Below are 15,992 nucleotides of genomic sequence, written 5' to 3' on the forward strand. Positions count from 1 at the left end.
TATTTTTAAAAAGGCGCCGTGGAGAAACGGCGGAACATTTTGACGGCGGAAAGCGCGATTTCTCGCGCGAGCTGCGGCCGAGCGCGGCGAGTGGGGGCCGTGTCTCCGTTGCGCGCTCGACGACGAAAGGATTAAAACCCCGCCGTCCTTCCCGATACGAACCTTTGCTTAGTGTAGTGGTCCGGGTCTAGGGTCGAAAAACGTCGCGCCTCATCAGAGCGCGCGCCTCCCCCGGTCGTCGTGCGGCTTCACGGGCAATCGCGAAACATTTGTACGGCCAAATTGTTTTTCTCCGACACAAAATATAAGATGGCTGCTACTATATTTCGCGACGAGCCACCTATATGCGCGCACACACACACACACACGCGTGCCGCACCGACGTCGAGCGTGATGCGCGAGCGAGCCTCCTAATTGGTCGCGCTCCTTACGCCAGCCGCGTCGGGACGCGCCAAGCGCGTCATTCGCAGCTGATTGGACGCGATCGTGACGTGCGAATTTCGTATCGCGCGTGATGTAAGGTCCGTTCGCTTCCGCGACGCTTCGTCCTTCTCGTCCTCCCGAAGCCCAGGGATACGCGTCCCTTCCTTCAAGCGCGCGGACTGAACGAACGGCTTGTTCCGACAGCGAATCACTTTATGAAAGTGAATAACTTTAAAGGCGACAGGTATCGACCAATAGCGTGTCTGCGAAAAGATGGCTCCCAATTGGCCGATCGCCGAGGCCATTTCGCGTGCGTTCACGAACGGTGAGTGATTTGAAAAGCACCATATTCAAGGAGCGCTCACGGGAAAAAAAAAATTTGTGTTGCTCACAACAGCGACATACACGTTACGGTTTGCAGCGGATAAGATTCAGCGGTAAATATGTATCGTATATATTTATATAATTATATATTTAATACTCGTAGGAACAATTTTGTACACTATTTGGCACTGTAAAATTATAGCACGAAAAATATAATTATGTTATATCATTCGATATATGATATGGTGTAGGGCGGATCGAAAGAATTTTATGTCATGATAGATGTCTTATCAGATAATAGGATAAATGTCTATACATTTTCTATTGAATAGACTTGAATGTTAAAATATTCGGTTTTTAGCATATACTCGACATATCTATTGTTTGCAAAGCAACACGGTACATTAGGATTGTCGCGGCTAACAAACGTGGCGAGAAGTCGAAGGACTCGTTATTATATCGTATGTTAATGCATTATAGTTTAGAGAAATGGCTGTATCGTCGGAGGATGTCATGAATACCCAGGGTCTCAATGATCCTGTAACAAAGGCAGTGGTTGATAATATAATGGGCAATTTGCCTACCAAGAAGCCTCTCGTACGTTGTGAAGACTGTGACCTTTCCTTCACAAGCCAAACAGTATTAGATACACATTTACAAGGTGCACGTCATGCCAAACAGGTTAGACATGAGAACAGATACATATGATATGTCTTGTATATACAAGGTACATATCATTTAATATCATTTCACAGTTAAGATCGAAGAATATAATGGCGTCACTCGAAGAGACAAAAATCGGATTTACAAAGGATGAGGATACAAATGGGTTGAAATGTAATGTTTGTAATGTATGCCTGAATTCTATACAACAGTTGCAAACACATCTCAATGGTAATAAATAAAAGATTTTGCTTCTGATACATATTATGTGAATTTATGTGGTGTATATAACATTTGTAAAATATAAATATATATATATATATATAAATATAAATTGATATCAAAATGTTATATTTGCAGGAAGTCGTCATAAAAAGAAATTAATGAGAGGTAATAATAAATCTTATATGGTAAGAAAAGCACTGCCATATGGTGTTAGAAATAGTCGCTTAACATATCTGGAAAAGATAGAGAAACACGCTACTGTCCTCATTTATAGTTTAGTATTGTTCACATTTGCATGCTTGACTCTAATTGTCACTTTTGCTTTTCAACTCTTTGTATGAACTATAAATAACTGTGTCAAAATTAACTGCTTGCCACTTGCACAGCTTACATTATTGTATAATTTCAGTGCTAAAGTGCCTATGATTGCAATTCATCGCTCTCGTGCGTTATCATGTTATTTATTTAGTATTTAATGTTCATTTAAATAAGTATTATATATTTATTATTCAATTGCTTGCTAACATATTATTGTGAAAAGCAATTAAAACAGACTTGTTCGCTTATATGTTACTTACGCGCCTATACTGAATAAGTTAAACACATAGTTGACAACACCTATCAACTATGTTTTGTGTACAGGTATTATATATATATATATACACATACGTAATTGTTTGTTAGTATTATATTATACATATATTATACCGCTGTATTATTTTGTAATAATTATGCTCTTTGATTGCTTTTTTATACAATATGCGAAATATTTTATGACGGAAAATAAACCAGAGTAACATACTTTAAGCCATTAAAGCACACACTGGTGTTGCAGATTTTTTTTTTATAATTTTCATTTCAATTCCTGAATTCATTCGAAGAGAAATAATGAACACGGGCAATGATTAAATACGTGTATTATTTTTTCTTTACATTCGCTGTTACGTACTTATTAATAATCAATCTTTTTATGGCATGAATGTAGTGTTCAAGCTGATTTATTATCACACATTTCCGCTTTCGCGGTTGTGATACATAGATAGTGTTGATCGTACATTGATGCTTAGGTGAATGGGATGGCAAAGAGGTTGTCACCCAAGGCGCTTCATTTCCATCATCAACCGGTAATGAACAGCAGCCTGTGAAGGATCCTGCGAAAGAGGTTTCTCTTAGCTGCGATATATGTGTCAAATTCTTCAATTCCCCGATTCAATATGATATGGTACAATAATATGTATAATTGTGCACATACACACACACACACACACAACGCGTCTATTCTTATCCCATTGTAGTATTTCACAGCGAAAATCTTACTGAAATATAAACAATATCTTCATTAATTCATCTGCAAGATATATTGTTTCACACAATTCACGATACACACACCAGAGTGCACCACACAATGTATCATGTACTTAACATTTAATATTGATGCTTATATATTTGCAGCATATGAATTCGGTAAAGCATGCTGATAAGCTGAGGAAATCTAAGAACAAGAAAAGATTTTCCCCCTATTGGAAAAAAACGAAACTGTATACAACCACTAAAGGTGAAGTACAATCATTGTCAAACAGCTTTGTACCAGGCGGTTTTACGTACCAACCGTAGGGTATATATTGAATAACCCTTGCAATTTGCTTGTAATTCTACATCAACAAATTATATTCGTAATTCGATTATTGAATGATCATTGTACATTTATTATATGTGAACGTAAATATTATTTAAATTTCTAAAACAAAAATTCAAGCTGCAAGTCTCCGTATAAAAACACGTATCATTTTACTCATATTTTACAACATATATATTTTATATATGTTGATCAATCGTGTTGGTGTTATTAATATTAGCCAAATTTTAATGTACACAAGTCGTGTAAAATTCATCGTTGCAACATCGTTGCAGAAAACAAAAATTACAACTTTTAGTTTTCTGATACATGACTTATATGTGCATGTATATATTGTATCTGGATCGTATCAAGAATTATACATACAAATTTATTGAGTCGTAAATTAAAGCTTGTTTATTCACGAGAAATTATCCTAAATCGTTTCACTAACTGGATGTATATTATCTTGTGATAAACCATCATTTCCAGGCTGGAAAAAATAGAAAGTGATCAATTAGCATCGATAATTATTTCATATATTTGTTTATTTGTCGTTTCTTTTCTCTCTTTTTCTATTTAATATGTTAATGTGTGTTACTTTAATTTTAAATAGAGTAGAATAAATGTATGCTAAGAAAAGAATATCGATATATTACCTCAATAACATATGTTTTCAATAAACGACGTAACTCTGCATTTTGTCGTCGTAATGATTCTGTTTCAGCATTTAGCTGATATCGTTCCTTTAATATTTCGTGATACTTTCTCAGTCCGACCAATAATCCGTCCCAAAGTCGCTCCTTCTTTACCGAGAAAATTTCACTATATCGCTTCCAAAAATTTGTTACATCTGCAATAGTCATATTTCGAGACACAATCGCTTTCTTTGCTATTAATTTTTCCTGAAAAGTCTGCGGCATTTCCTTGACAAAGTGATATCTTTCTAGCAAATCCTGTAAGGCTTTTATGACGAACGTTGTTTCGATTTCCAGTAAATGTCCTTTATCGCACAGTAAACGTCGTTGCATTTCGTCGTCATCTGTTTAAAAGAATTAAGATACATTTCGTTACTTGAATAATGAATGTATTACAACGACATAAGAATTCAAATTAACTTCCAATTTCTCTTCAAGAAATATTTTGCCTGAAATGTCACGTACCCTTAGCGATATCGCTAACAGAGTTGACAGAAACTGAAGCACATTCCGCGATAGGAAGTAACGTTTCACTCAAGGAATTTTGCGGTGAGGCACTTGTAATACGCGCATCGTCGATAGGAGTAGACAATTTTTCGTCACAGATTACTTCTTTCACAGCTGCAATCAACTTAGCTTCGTCCTCTGTGAATTCCTCGGGAGAACCGCAGATATCTATTTGCTCAACGCTAATATTTCAAACATTTCACTTATAAAATAATTTTATATATATATATAGAGAGAGAGAAAGAAAGAGAGAGAGATTATATTATCCTATAATATATTTTATAATATATATACTCTGCTTTCGAAGAAGACGATTTAGGAGATTCGACATAAACAGGTTCGCTTTTATCCTTGCTTGTGCATGTGGGACAATACGCGTAAGGCAAAAAGAAATTCAAGAGGAATCCGAGGGTCTCTTCGGATTTAATGTTTAGTGCCTGATAACGTGAGATAACATCAAAATAAAATAATGTCCGTAAGTATAATTAATAAGTATAATAATATTAGTATGTAAAATACACATTACCTGAAATACATTATCCAATCGTATGACTAACTGATCATTCGCAGTGTAAGGTACAAGCAACTGGAGCAATTTATCTTCGATCAAATAATCGCAACGATCGGCGATTAGCTTTATTATATGATTCAATAACCGTCTTTCTAAGTTGATCTCTTCAATGGTGCTGGCCGGTTTATAAGATTTACATATTAATCTTTTCTCGACAGCCAACCTGTTTTCTTAGATAACGCAAAAAAATCTGTTTTCTTAGATAAAGCATGGGAAAATGTAATACACAATCAATTAAAGTATCACTAATCGTTACCTTCTTCTATGTTACATATCACGCTACAATAGGACGGCAAGTCTTCTTTCCTCAATAAGGTTTCTTCCGGTAAACTCCATTCTATGCCTAACGCTTGTTCATATATGACTTTATCAGTGGCTAAAATCTGAAACATTATCTTTTTGGTAACGATATCGTTGAGTAAGATCCAGCACGTACCTTATCGAGCAACTCATTTGCATTTTTCATGTTCATATCCCAAATTTGCATATATTTCTTATCATTAATGTTCGTGAAGTGAGTTGATTTGTCTACTAGTTCCAGAATATTTTTGCGTGCTTTCACGACCTGATCAGTAAGTCTTTCTATTTCAGTTCTCGTGTTCTCTTCTAACTCTGCGTAATCCCTCCTCAAGGCATTAATGACATCTTGAAGCCTGAAATTATTAATCGTTGTTAATCAATTGAGTCTTCCTATATTTATCCATACTAATTACTCCACTTATTGAGCCTCCTCTTTTGCTGATTCTTTACTATAGCATTCTCGTCCTCTCGGCATTTAAGCACGGCGTAACTATAATCCAGCTTCTCGATGTTCATGAAGCACATAGCTTTCGTGTTCTGCACCTCTTGCTGGAGCTTCTGAATCTCGAGCTCGAATGTGATCTTTTGAGCGCGGTATTCTTCCTGATGCTCGATTATGACTTTTCTCATTTCCTCTTCGTAATCGTGCATTATTTTTTCTCGCTCGTCCAGTCCCGCGAAGTTACTTTCTTGTAACTTTCTATACATTGCCTCCCATTTCTCCCTGATATTTTCCACCAGCACTTTACGCTCCGACTCGATCACTTCATTGATGAGCGACAGTTCACGACGGTACGCTTTCGCCATGAGATTGATCTAAACAGAACACATAAGATTAAGATCGCGAGTTATGAGGCACTATGTATGCTTGCATATGTAACTTGTTTATCCATTCGGTCGATCAGTAAATCTATGTCCTCGTTCTGACTCTTCTGGTCGGTGACAAATTGGAGATCGGCGTTTTCCAATTCCTGTCGCAACATCGCAATAACCGCGTCTTTTCTCGCCATAATTTCCAAACACCTGGCATTTTGAGCCTCCATCTCCGCGTGCATGTCCAACGGATCTTTAGACGCGAGAATACTCGACCACTTGTCGTTGATATCTTTATATCTGCTCATACACTCCAGATCGTCTTCTTCGAGCTTTTGCAGCAACATTTCCCTAATCTCCTGCTCTTTCTTTCGTCGTTGCAATTCTCTAGCATCGTTTGCAACTCTCACACAAGATACCTGTGCGTATATAATGATTAAGTCGTATTTAATGAGATATTTTTATGTTAATATTAATAATATATTGGTGAGTATATGTTGATATTTTTTAGAGTCTCAGCACCCCATAGGTAATTATCTTGAACAAATTTGTTGATTTAAGTCAAGAAATCTAACACCAACCACTTCATCTCCTTCAACTGACAATTTCTCCAAGAGTTCAGTACTAACGAGGATCTGTTTCTCGATGGGAGTCCTCTCAATAATTTCCTCTTCTTCAGCTTGTATCTGTCTACAAAATAATAATAGCTGCATAAAAAGGAAAGGGCATCATATAGTAAAAAATTGCAATATTTCAATATTACAAAAGCAGTGAGAGACAAGATTAGAAAAATTTATTAAGACATTGTTATATAATATTTAATATTAAAATAAATAAAAGAAAATTTGAGTTGAGTACACTATATGTTTAAGTATAATTAGAAAAAGAGAGAAATGGATATTTAAAAAAGTAAGAAAAGTAGACGTTCTCTTACTTTGTTAGCGCCTCTAGACGCCGCTTAATACGAAGTTGGCGCGCTAATTTCCGCTCGTTTGGATCCGACGACGTAATGGATGGCTCCTCCGCGTCTTCCACGAACTCCGAATATTTGTTATTCATTATTTGTTCTCTCTCTTTCTGCGTGAACGTTTGTTGCGCTGCGAATCTTAACGATATGAATAAACCTTGCTAATAAATTATGCCAAACTAGGAAGGTTCTGAGTTACGTCGCAGCACGTTGCATGTTCGAGGCAATAAAAGAGCGAAAACGAAGGCAACGACCATGGATACCTCCCTGTTATTCTAAAATATCGAACATACATGTTTGTTTGCTCAATATTCAATCGTCAACTTGAGACGAACAGCTGTTTGTTTCCATGAGCTACGAGGTATAACCAATAAGAAGGCAACTTTCAATCGCTGTTTACAGACGCAGAGTTTTATATTTCAGACTGTACTCTTATAATAAATCGTACGAATCCGAAAAATAATAATGTCGTCCACGCGATATACACAATAATTAACAATCTCTTTATTAAGTAAAATAATATATATAATGTCAATTTTAAATAATTTCACGTGATACATTCTGTCGGTAACCGTTACGATCGGTAACATTAATAATTCATCGCACTTGATAAGTGCCAAATTCCAAGAGATGTCGCCACGCGTTACTTTACGCACGCACGCAGACGTTCGCGGCCGAGAGCCGCGGCCGCCATTATCTTACGTCGTGGGTAGCGGAGAGGATGCAAGAAACGGTAGTCGTCGGGAAACTCGACAAAGCCAAAAAGGGTCCTCTCAGAGACGAGTATGATAAATGTGCCGGTGGACGGGCGCGCGCACGCTCCGTCATCGCGCGTTATTTCCGTGCCGGGCTTACGTAACGTAAGTATGGCCATTAGTTCGGTTCGTCAGCGAAGCAGCCCAGCAGACGTATCAGATTTATATTTATCTATCTGGAGCGTGGATTACGTCGAGCAATTAGAACGCGCTACGAGTGCTTCGCTTTATCGCTTTCAGCGCGGAAGAAAGAAAGAAAGAAAGAACGAACGAGCGAACGAACCGCCGAATGCCGTTCGCAGAGACGAGCACCTCGTCACTTTGTCTCTCTCTCTCTCTCTCTCTCGTACGACGCGTCCGTGTTGTAACCTTCACAGCGCGGGGTATGAGCGGTTTAATGACGAACGAAGAAATAGCTTTATCCAACGTACAGTCATAAGTGCTGTATCATCAATCGTCGCGATAGAAGAGCCGAGATAATTGTAGCGAGATTGCCGCTCGGCTTGGCCAATCGCATCTCCGTGACTCGGTAACGGCACAATGGACGCGTACACATCTTAATTCATACGCACCGTGAATTAAGACGTATGCACGCGCACTCACGTTGCAACACGGTGGATTAAAAACGTCATGACGATTCACGAAAGCGTGCGTGAGCGTATGATTGCGATTTTTCCGATTGCGACGACGCTCATTTAGATCGTTAATGTCAGGCGGAATATCCCGGATGTCCCCGTTTCTTGCCTTCGACTCGACTTCGACCGCTAATGGCCTTCGCCGCCAATTTTATTGACTTCCATCACCGCCGAGTGACGAGTAGATTATCGCGACGATAATACATTATCGCGACGAAATCGGATTGTAGTCGGAACGGTGACGCTGGCGTCGCCGTTGACGTTAAACAATGAGGAGATAACAACGGCGAAGGTGTTTTATATTTAACATATCTTTCACACGTGTGTCTTGTTACTATGACAGCCGAGCGTTAGGAGAATTTAACAGATAAAAAGAAAAGAGTAACGAAGAAACCGAACGAGTGAGCATTTTTGCGCGCCTTTTTCGCGTTTTTGTCGAATTTTCTCCGAAGTTTTACGACTCGGCTGTGAAGGAAATACGCGGAAAAGAATGTAACACTTGAGCAATATCCCATATTGAACGTAGATTTCACTGCGCCAAGCGAATACCACCGTTGAACGAACGAAGCGAGTGCCGAACCAGCTATAAATCTCGTTATTTTCGGTGTTTGCTCAGACCAGAAGATTTAACAAACAGAAGCTAAATGTGAAGAAAAATAGAATCAGCCGCATAAGAACAATACCTTTTACACGTTCATGCATGCGTTACAATCTACAATCCGTTTTGTACGATCTGTAATTAGTAACAGAATTCTGTTTACAAGTTTATATGTCGTGCAATACAAACGACACATTGAAAGATTTATAAATGCATATATGTTTATTAAGCATCGACGTTTATCGATAATTCATCGGATTGAAGTGCACACAATCGCCGGCTGTTTCGGTGATTATTTTACAATTCAGAAAGTCACCCGATGCATCTCGACTTGTTCGATATATCCTCGAATGTGTATTTTAGAATCAAGTTTCTTCTTACGATACTGAGTGTACGACTGAATATAATTAATTGTATATAGAAGTACGTTCTTGGATTATCTAACAACATTTATCCTTCAAATATTTTCCTACAAATTCGGACTCACAAATTTTCTCGTACATTATAAGTTCATCTAGAATGTGATGCTCAACACGCTGATATATATATATATATATATATATACTGATAAATTAACGCATTATCACGGATCAACATAGAATATATTTTTGTATCGCTGTCGATGATGTAAAAAAAAAAGAAATCGGAGCCCGTTGAAATTATACGGATTTGCATAAAATATCGCGGAATATCGACCGAGGAAACATGCGAGGTTCACACGCACAAGGCACACGAACGCAGACTGTCCACGAGACCGTAACGCGACGCGTTACGCTCCGAATTCGACGGCGGTTGCCGTTTTCGGACGACGAAGCGGCGGTGACGACTTGGGGCTTGCAACGGAAATCGCTTTCTCTCTAGTCGAGCAACGTCCTGCGGTCACACGAACGGACGTTACCTGCCGTTGCGGGCTCGACGTCGCGTAACGTACGACATGCGAACGTGAACGACGATCGCTCGCTTCTCTCGCGACCAACCAACGATCGTACGAAGCGTAGCATAAAGACGCTCCGGACACGTTCCTCGGTGAGGAGATCAAAATGGCGACGGCAGGCATGCAGCTAGCGTATTGTTCGCCCTGAACAATTCACGGACCGTCCATTCGTGGGCTGTTCTGTTTAATGTGACGTCCACTTTAGACAACCAATGGAATTCGGGGATGTTATTACGTAGTTTTTGCGTGTCGTATAAATATGAGAATGACTTGGAGATTTATAGATGTGTATGCATGCAGATGTGTGTGCATAAATGTCTATTTATTTACAAGTGATATTTTACTAAATTGTTTTCTTACAAATAGAATGTCTCGTCTTATTTTGTTATTAATTAGGTAAGTTATTTGAAGCAGAAATGACTTTGGTAAAAGACATTGCGTATATTTCACTGTCTTATGTTCTTAGCTGCTGTCAAAGTGATAGAACAAGTGATATGTAATGACAATTCAATAGTCATCTACCTTATTTATATTTCTACATGTATATTTCTCTACGTGTATGCGTTGAGCATTTATATTGAATGACACGTAATCTCCTTCAGTAGATATGTTAAAATGAGTATTATTCTTGAAACAAAAAATATATACATTGTCTTTTAGATTTATTTCACGAAATATGTTAGGAAACACTTATCTATAATTAGTCAAATGTGGTTATCAGCTATTCTGATAGTTATTTTAAAGTTATCGAAAAAGTTATTTAGTGCACTTCGACCTGTTCAAGTATATTTTCGGACGTGTATTTCAAATAGTTCTTTTTTAAGTTATAGTGATTGATTGAGTTATAATAAAATGCCTAATTGACCGAGTATAATGAAAAGTATATGATGAAAAGTCAGATTTTTTCTTGTAACTGTCAGAGTGACACGCGATACTCGGCAGTTGCGAGACTCTACTTTTGAATTAGAAATCCGGCTCATTAAAGATTGATAATTTTACCCGGAGGGGAATTACACCGAGCGCGTGATTCGTCATAACGCTCGTGTTTTTCGCGAGAGTCAACAACTCGACTTCTAGGAGACCTCTCATTATAAAGAACTCTGAACCCTTATCCCGGGCGGTGCACCGAATCTATGCCGTTTATGCGGAAAACGCTTATCCACGCGCACGCCTCATTAATCCGTACGCGCGCTATCGAGCCGGCGCGTTTGTTTGATCGTTACTTCCTTGATTAGAGAGAACGTCACGAAGTTAAGTACTTTTATTTTCGTAATAATCCGATTGTCCGTCTTTATTCTCGGTAGAAAGTACCGATGCCCCGGGTAATTGGCTGCCCCTAAACCGGCCCTGGAGCAAGAGAGAGAAAGAGGGCGAAAGAGAAGGAGCTCGTACAAGCGAGAAAAAGCGAGAAACAGAGAGAGAGGGAAAAGGACGGAAAGAAAGAGAGAAAGAGGAACGGACAACGCGTAACAAAGATGGCGGATAGATTCGACTCGATAGAGACGGTAGTGGTGGTGGCGGCGGCAAGAGGAAGAGGACGGATGACTTACGCGGAGTAGGAGTCGGCGGTACGGAGGGTGGAATGAACGGCGGGGAAAAGAACGGAGCATGAGAGAGAGAGAGAGAACACGAGGATCAGGCGAAGGGAGGAAAGAGGAGCAGGACGAAAAGGGACGAGAGCGGCTCAGGGGTTCGCGGGTTAGCTCGTTCGACCCGTTATCCCTTCCCTGCGTAGTCCCGCGAGTCCCCCTACCTGTCCTTGCTTCGATTCGAACGAGTTCCTCCCACCCCACGGCCTAAGGCACGCGAGCGCGCGCGCGCGCAACGTTTTCTCTCCCCGTCCCTCTCCCCCCCTCCCGTTCGCCTCCACCACGCCTGGCGGGCGACGATCGCGATGAGCCGGCCTCTCTCTCTCTAGAGTAGACTCGTTCCGTTCCCCTACTTCGCCGCCCCACCAAGCGACCGGACAGCGATGCCTAGCCAGCGAGCCTCGATACGCTCCCGCCACGGTGACGTCACTCCGAGTAGTGTAGTGCAGTGAGGAGGAGCCAAGTAAGCTCCGTTCGTGTTATATGTCCGAGTGTGCAAAGCGAGTGAATTTTCAAGACGTATGTACTACTATACGATACGTTTTAACGCGACGACGACGACACCGTCAGTGTGAGTAAGCTCGTTACGTGCGTCAATCATCGTAAACGCGTATATACGGAGGCGCGGGATTTTTCGGCGGGCTTATTCTATGCGGATATTAAGAGAGGCGGTCGCGCCGAAAATTCCTTGACGATCGCGTCGATGTTTTCGCTCGGCGGAGGCGAGCCGCGGGAGTAACACACACAGTGTAGATATCGGGCTGCGTCTTTCGAATCTAGCAGGTGCGTGTTTATACGTGATGCTCGGGCCGCGACAAGTATAGGCCAGTGGTGTGAAAGAAAAGAAAATTGCCCTGGAGTGAATATATACTCGGAGTGCAGGGTGTATGTATATGCGTCCGCTACGACACGTATGTACATGTATCCCGAATGCACGCGTGTATAATACGGGCGTATAGATGTGCACGGTGCACGTTTCGCTCCTCGGATAGGAGGATCGAGAGGAAGAGGAAACCGTCTCGCCGCGTTCGAATTAATTCGCGTTATCAACAGTGGGTCACACATTCGCGGCACGCGCGCGCGCGCTCCGACACTCGGAACGACGAAAGAACGAGAGAGAGCTCTCTTCTTTCCGCGAGCGGCACGTTCTCCGGCCAGCCTTGATGCGCCGTGCCGTGTGTCGTCGTGTCGTGCCACGTGCTGTGCCGTGCTGTGCCGTGACGTGACGCCGCGACGTCGTGACGTGTCGAGGGCTGTGTCGTTCCGAAACGGTGCGTGTTCGGAGAGGGAGCATCGGCGACACGAACGCGAGTGAACGTGTAAATCCCGAGAGAGATAGGGAGAGAGAGAGAGAGAGAGAAAGAAAGAAAGAAAGAAATTACGAGGCCACCGCCGCGAGATGGATCACCCGTGCTGTACCGTGCCGGGTGGAAGTGCTCGTGTGACGTGACGTGGTGATTACGAGAAAGAAGCCGGTACCCTCCATATCGCTATTCAGTGATGTACCATGTGGTGGGCTTCAGCGATCTTGATCCTCGCAATCATCATTACAGTCAGCGGTGCCCGCTATCTCGGCTCCCGTTTTCCGTCCTCTGCCGCCATCAGCTACTCCTGCTCCTCCTTCACCTCCTTCTCCACGTCGACGTGTCCGCTGTACGTCGCACAGCGAAAGTTTGATCACGAGGACCCCCTCGTAGTCGTCATTGTCGATTTTACGGTGGTGATAGTCGCAGCCGTCGCTGCCGTCATCGTGAACGTTGCCACTAGAACGCACGCACGAGCGATCGTTCTTCCAACGTGCCGCATCCTCGACGACAGCGACCGTCGCGTCTGCTGGGCTCACCTCTTCCTGGCTACTGACTAGTGATTAATCGTTTACCCCTGTCTGTTGCAGTAGAAAGGCAGAGGCATGTGCGGATACCGTGCGAATTAAAGTGAAGAGAGCGGCAAGTGACAAGTGCAAAAGAGGGTGATATATATATATTATATATATATATATATGTATATGTACAACGTGCATATGCATATATCGCTTTCGGGAGCGAGTTTTTTTTTTACTCCGTCGTGAGATCGAGTTTCTACCGTTGCCGCGTGGTTCCGCTTCGTTGCGGTGGATGTAACGTGTAACGATCGTGCATCCGACACGTGTGCGTTTCGTGCGTTTAATCCTCCTACAAACGAAAGAGGATAAAAGAGGGAACGAAGGAATCTCTATCTCTGTCCGCGCTGTATACAGTTCATCCTTATCCGGACGGAGGTAGAGCAGAAACAGAAGCGAAGGAGGTCGAGTTTCTAAGGAGAAATAATAGAGAGAGAGAGAGAGAAGGGAATAAAGGAAGCGTGCGAACCAACAGCTTCGTTTGAGTCGTCCGAAAAGTAATTCGCGTCGCGTGTGTTGGTGTAGTGTGCGGTGATTACTATCACCGGTCGAGGTTGTGTGTCGTTGTACAGTGCCTCCAAACGATACCACAACATCCGGTCCCAAATGAAGAGTTCGGAGCAAAATGGTTAGAGAGACACGTCACCTGTGGGTTGGAAATCTGCCGGAAAACATCCGTGAGGATCGAATCAGGGAGCATTTCAAACGGTAAGTTGAGAACCGCCGCGGTAACACGCAGCCCGACGTCGCTTAAACCTTTCGCGATCAATGGGGACGTGTATGTTCCAGCTTTAAGTCTATCGCTCGTAAATCGTGTTCCGCGTTACACAGATCGCACACAGATAGGCGAAGCCGGTCCGTCACAATCAAGAGACACGATAGCGTCTCGCGCCAAGCGCATCTAATGTTTATCCTCTCGAGAGAGATGCTATTGTGTATTCTCCGCAGGAGCGGAAATATTTTCCCTTCCGGAAATAAGTCGATGTTCTTTTTTTTTCCTTCTTTCTTTCGAGACGTCGATCGCTTCGAGAAATGTAGATAACAAAAGACTAATTACCAGCGCCCGGATCTTATTGATCTCTCCCAATTATTCAAGGATTGTCTCGACATCCCGAGAGCTTTGATTTGAAATATTCTATATAATAAGAGAACTTTGCAAGTGAATTGAAAAATGTTACTTCAACCCGAAAGCCAAATTCAGCAATTTCTTCACCGCGAAACTCTTTAAATGTCAAACTTTCCAATCGTTTCGGATATCCTCGAAAAATTAATTGACAAACAGCGGAATAATTCCGATCGAAAACCTCGCCGAACAATTTCTCAGGTACAATAGTCCCCGAATTTTGTAAATCGTTTCTAATTTACCGCCTATACCTTTCTCTTTTTTTTTTTCTTATTGACAACTTTTTCCCGCTATTTAGAAATTGATGGAATAATAAGTAGCTTAGAAGCAATAGACAAATATAAGGAGTTTAATCTCCTTGCGGAGTCTTTTGCTATTGTATTGAAGCAGGATCCGCATTTAGCGTATTTGTCCTAATCCATTTGGAACAGAAAAGAAAAAGAGGATTATAGATAGATTCAGGATCAAACCTCACTCACAGTGTAAACATATTTATGTTTACCATTCCCCGACACGCTTGACTTTCGCCAGGAATTTTCTACATTTTCACCCAGCACTTTGTACCCCAACTTTCTTTGTAATCTTCTTCTCTCCCTTGTACACATTGTTCACACGCGCACACACATCTTCACGTAAATATTACATGTAGATATACATACACGGGGAGAAAGAGGAAAGTCGAAATTCGCATGGTTATCGCGTTATTTACAGGCTTGTTTTTGTTTTCGCACGAATCGCCGGCATTATCGCTTCGATAAACCTTCGAGTTTCAGGAAACACGTAAGGTGTCCCGATGTTTTCGGCACGGTCTGTAGTGCGCAAGGATACGCCGAAGATGAGAGAAAGAGAGAGAAAAGGGGGAGAAAGAGAGAGAGAGAGAGCGAACAGCCAACTTGGAGCGTCGCGCGCACCCACACAATCTCATGTATACCGTGATACGTTATACCGAGGGCCTTGGCTCTCTGTCTCTCTTCTCCTCTTCACGTAGCGTAAGCGTGCGCCGTCATTTGTTTTTTCCCCGAAGTAATAATAGCTGAGGACAGCCATTTTGAGAGCTCGCGGCAGCACGAAGTTATTGTTCGATAGTGGCTCTCAACGCGCGGCTCCGCACGCGGTCGTATCGCTCCGATATCTTCTCTGCGTATCTCATTCCGAAATCCGTCTTATTTTTATTTAAGCATTTTTCCCGTATTTTCATATATTTATCTCTCTCTCTCTCTCTCCCCCTCTGTCTCTCAGATATGCGAAAAAGGATTCGGACATTGTCGGTACGGAAACCCGAAAAGTGAACAATGGGAGAAACACTGTAGACGCGCTCGTATATTATTTCCCTATATCTGTAATTTTTGGAGTGTGTGAACTGTAATTTCGTA

At 41.7% G+C, this 15,992-nt stretch overlaps 3 protein-coding genes across 3 annotated transcripts in view; 2 read left to right on the plus strand and 1 right to left on the minus strand.

The window, feature by feature from the left end:
• Positions 1-67: 67 nt before the first annotated feature.
• Positions 68-3,443, plus strand: LOC106747538 (zinc finger protein 346-like). Its single transcript, XM_014625149.1, has 6 exons — positions 68-860; positions 1,228-1,428; positions 1,503-1,641; positions 1,771-1,800; positions 2,703-2,857; positions 3,088-3,443. The coding sequence occupies exons 2-6, from the start codon at positions 1,237-1,239 to the stop codon at positions 3,247-3,249; spliced, it is 678 nt and encodes a 225-aa protein (XP_014480635.1). The 5' UTR covers positions 68-860; positions 1,228-1,236; the 3' UTR covers positions 3,250-3,443.
• Positions 3,444-3,651: 208 nt separating this feature from the next.
• Positions 3,652-10,102, minus strand: LOC106747536 (dynein regulatory complex protein 1). Its single transcript, XM_014625145.1, has 12 exons — positions 7,809-10,102; positions 7,074-7,244; positions 6,721-6,829; positions 6,208-6,558; positions 5,745-6,142; positions 5,463-5,679; positions 5,283-5,409; positions 4,982-5,196; positions 4,750-4,892; positions 4,414-4,637; positions 3,910-4,292; positions 3,652-3,743 (listed from the first exon to the last, which is right to left on the minus strand). Exons 2-12 carry the CDS (start codon positions 7,196-7,198, stop codon positions 3,687-3,689), a joined length of 2,349 nt encoding a protein of 782 aa, XP_014480631.1. The 5' UTR covers positions 7,199-7,244; positions 7,809-10,102; the 3' UTR covers positions 3,652-3,686.
• A 1,969-nt stretch (positions 10,103-12,071) lies between these two features.
• The window catches only part of LOC106747517 (protein split ends-like), a 77,039-nt gene continuing 73,118 nt past the window's right edge, over positions 12,072-15,992 (plus strand). The window contains exon 1 of the mRNA XM_014625100.1: positions 12,072-14,204. Coding sequence (XP_014480586.1) covers positions 14,122-14,204 — 83 coding nt within the window. The 5' untranslated portion in view covers positions 12,072-14,121. The remainder of the gene's footprint in view (positions 14,205-15,992) is intronic.

This window comes from Dinoponera quadriceps, unplaced genomic scaffold (assembly GCF_001313825.1).
Source record: "Dinoponera quadriceps isolate SergipeBrazil2010 unplaced genomic scaffold, ASM131382v1 scaffold2159, whole genome shotgun sequence".
Classification (NCBI taxonomy): Eukaryota; Metazoa; Arthropoda; class Insecta; order Hymenoptera; family Formicidae; genus Dinoponera; species Dinoponera quadriceps.

What these genes read in the sequence shown, in the direction of transcription:
- LOC106747538 (XM_014625149.1), top strand. Translation starts at nt 1,237, where the DNA reads ATGGCTGTATCGTCGGAGGATGTCATGAATACCCAGGGTCTCAATGAT. An exon ending in GTTGCAAACACATCTCAATG is followed by an intron (nt 1,642 to 1,770) that starts GTAATAAATAAA and finishes TTATATTTGCAG; the next exon opens with GAAGTCGTCATAAAAAGAAA. An exon ending in TAAAAAGAAATTAATGAGAG is followed by an intron (nt 1,801 to 2,702) that starts GTAATAATAAAT and finishes ATTGATGCTTAG; the next exon opens with GTGAATGGGATGGCAAAGAG.
- LOC106747536 (XM_014625145.1), bottom strand. Translation starts at nt 7,198, where the DNA reads ATGAATAACAAATATTCGGAGTTCGTGGAAGACGCGGAGGAGCCATCC. An exon ending in CAAATGAGTTGCTCGATAAG is followed by an intron (nt 5,410 to 5,462) that starts GTACGTGCTGGA and finishes ATAATGTTTCAG; the next exon opens with ATTTTAGCCACTGATAAAGT. An exon ending in TGAAAACATATGTTATTGAG is followed by an intron (nt 3,744 to 3,909) that starts GTAATATATCGA and finishes TATTTTTTCCAG; the next exon opens with CCTGGAAATGATGGTTTATC.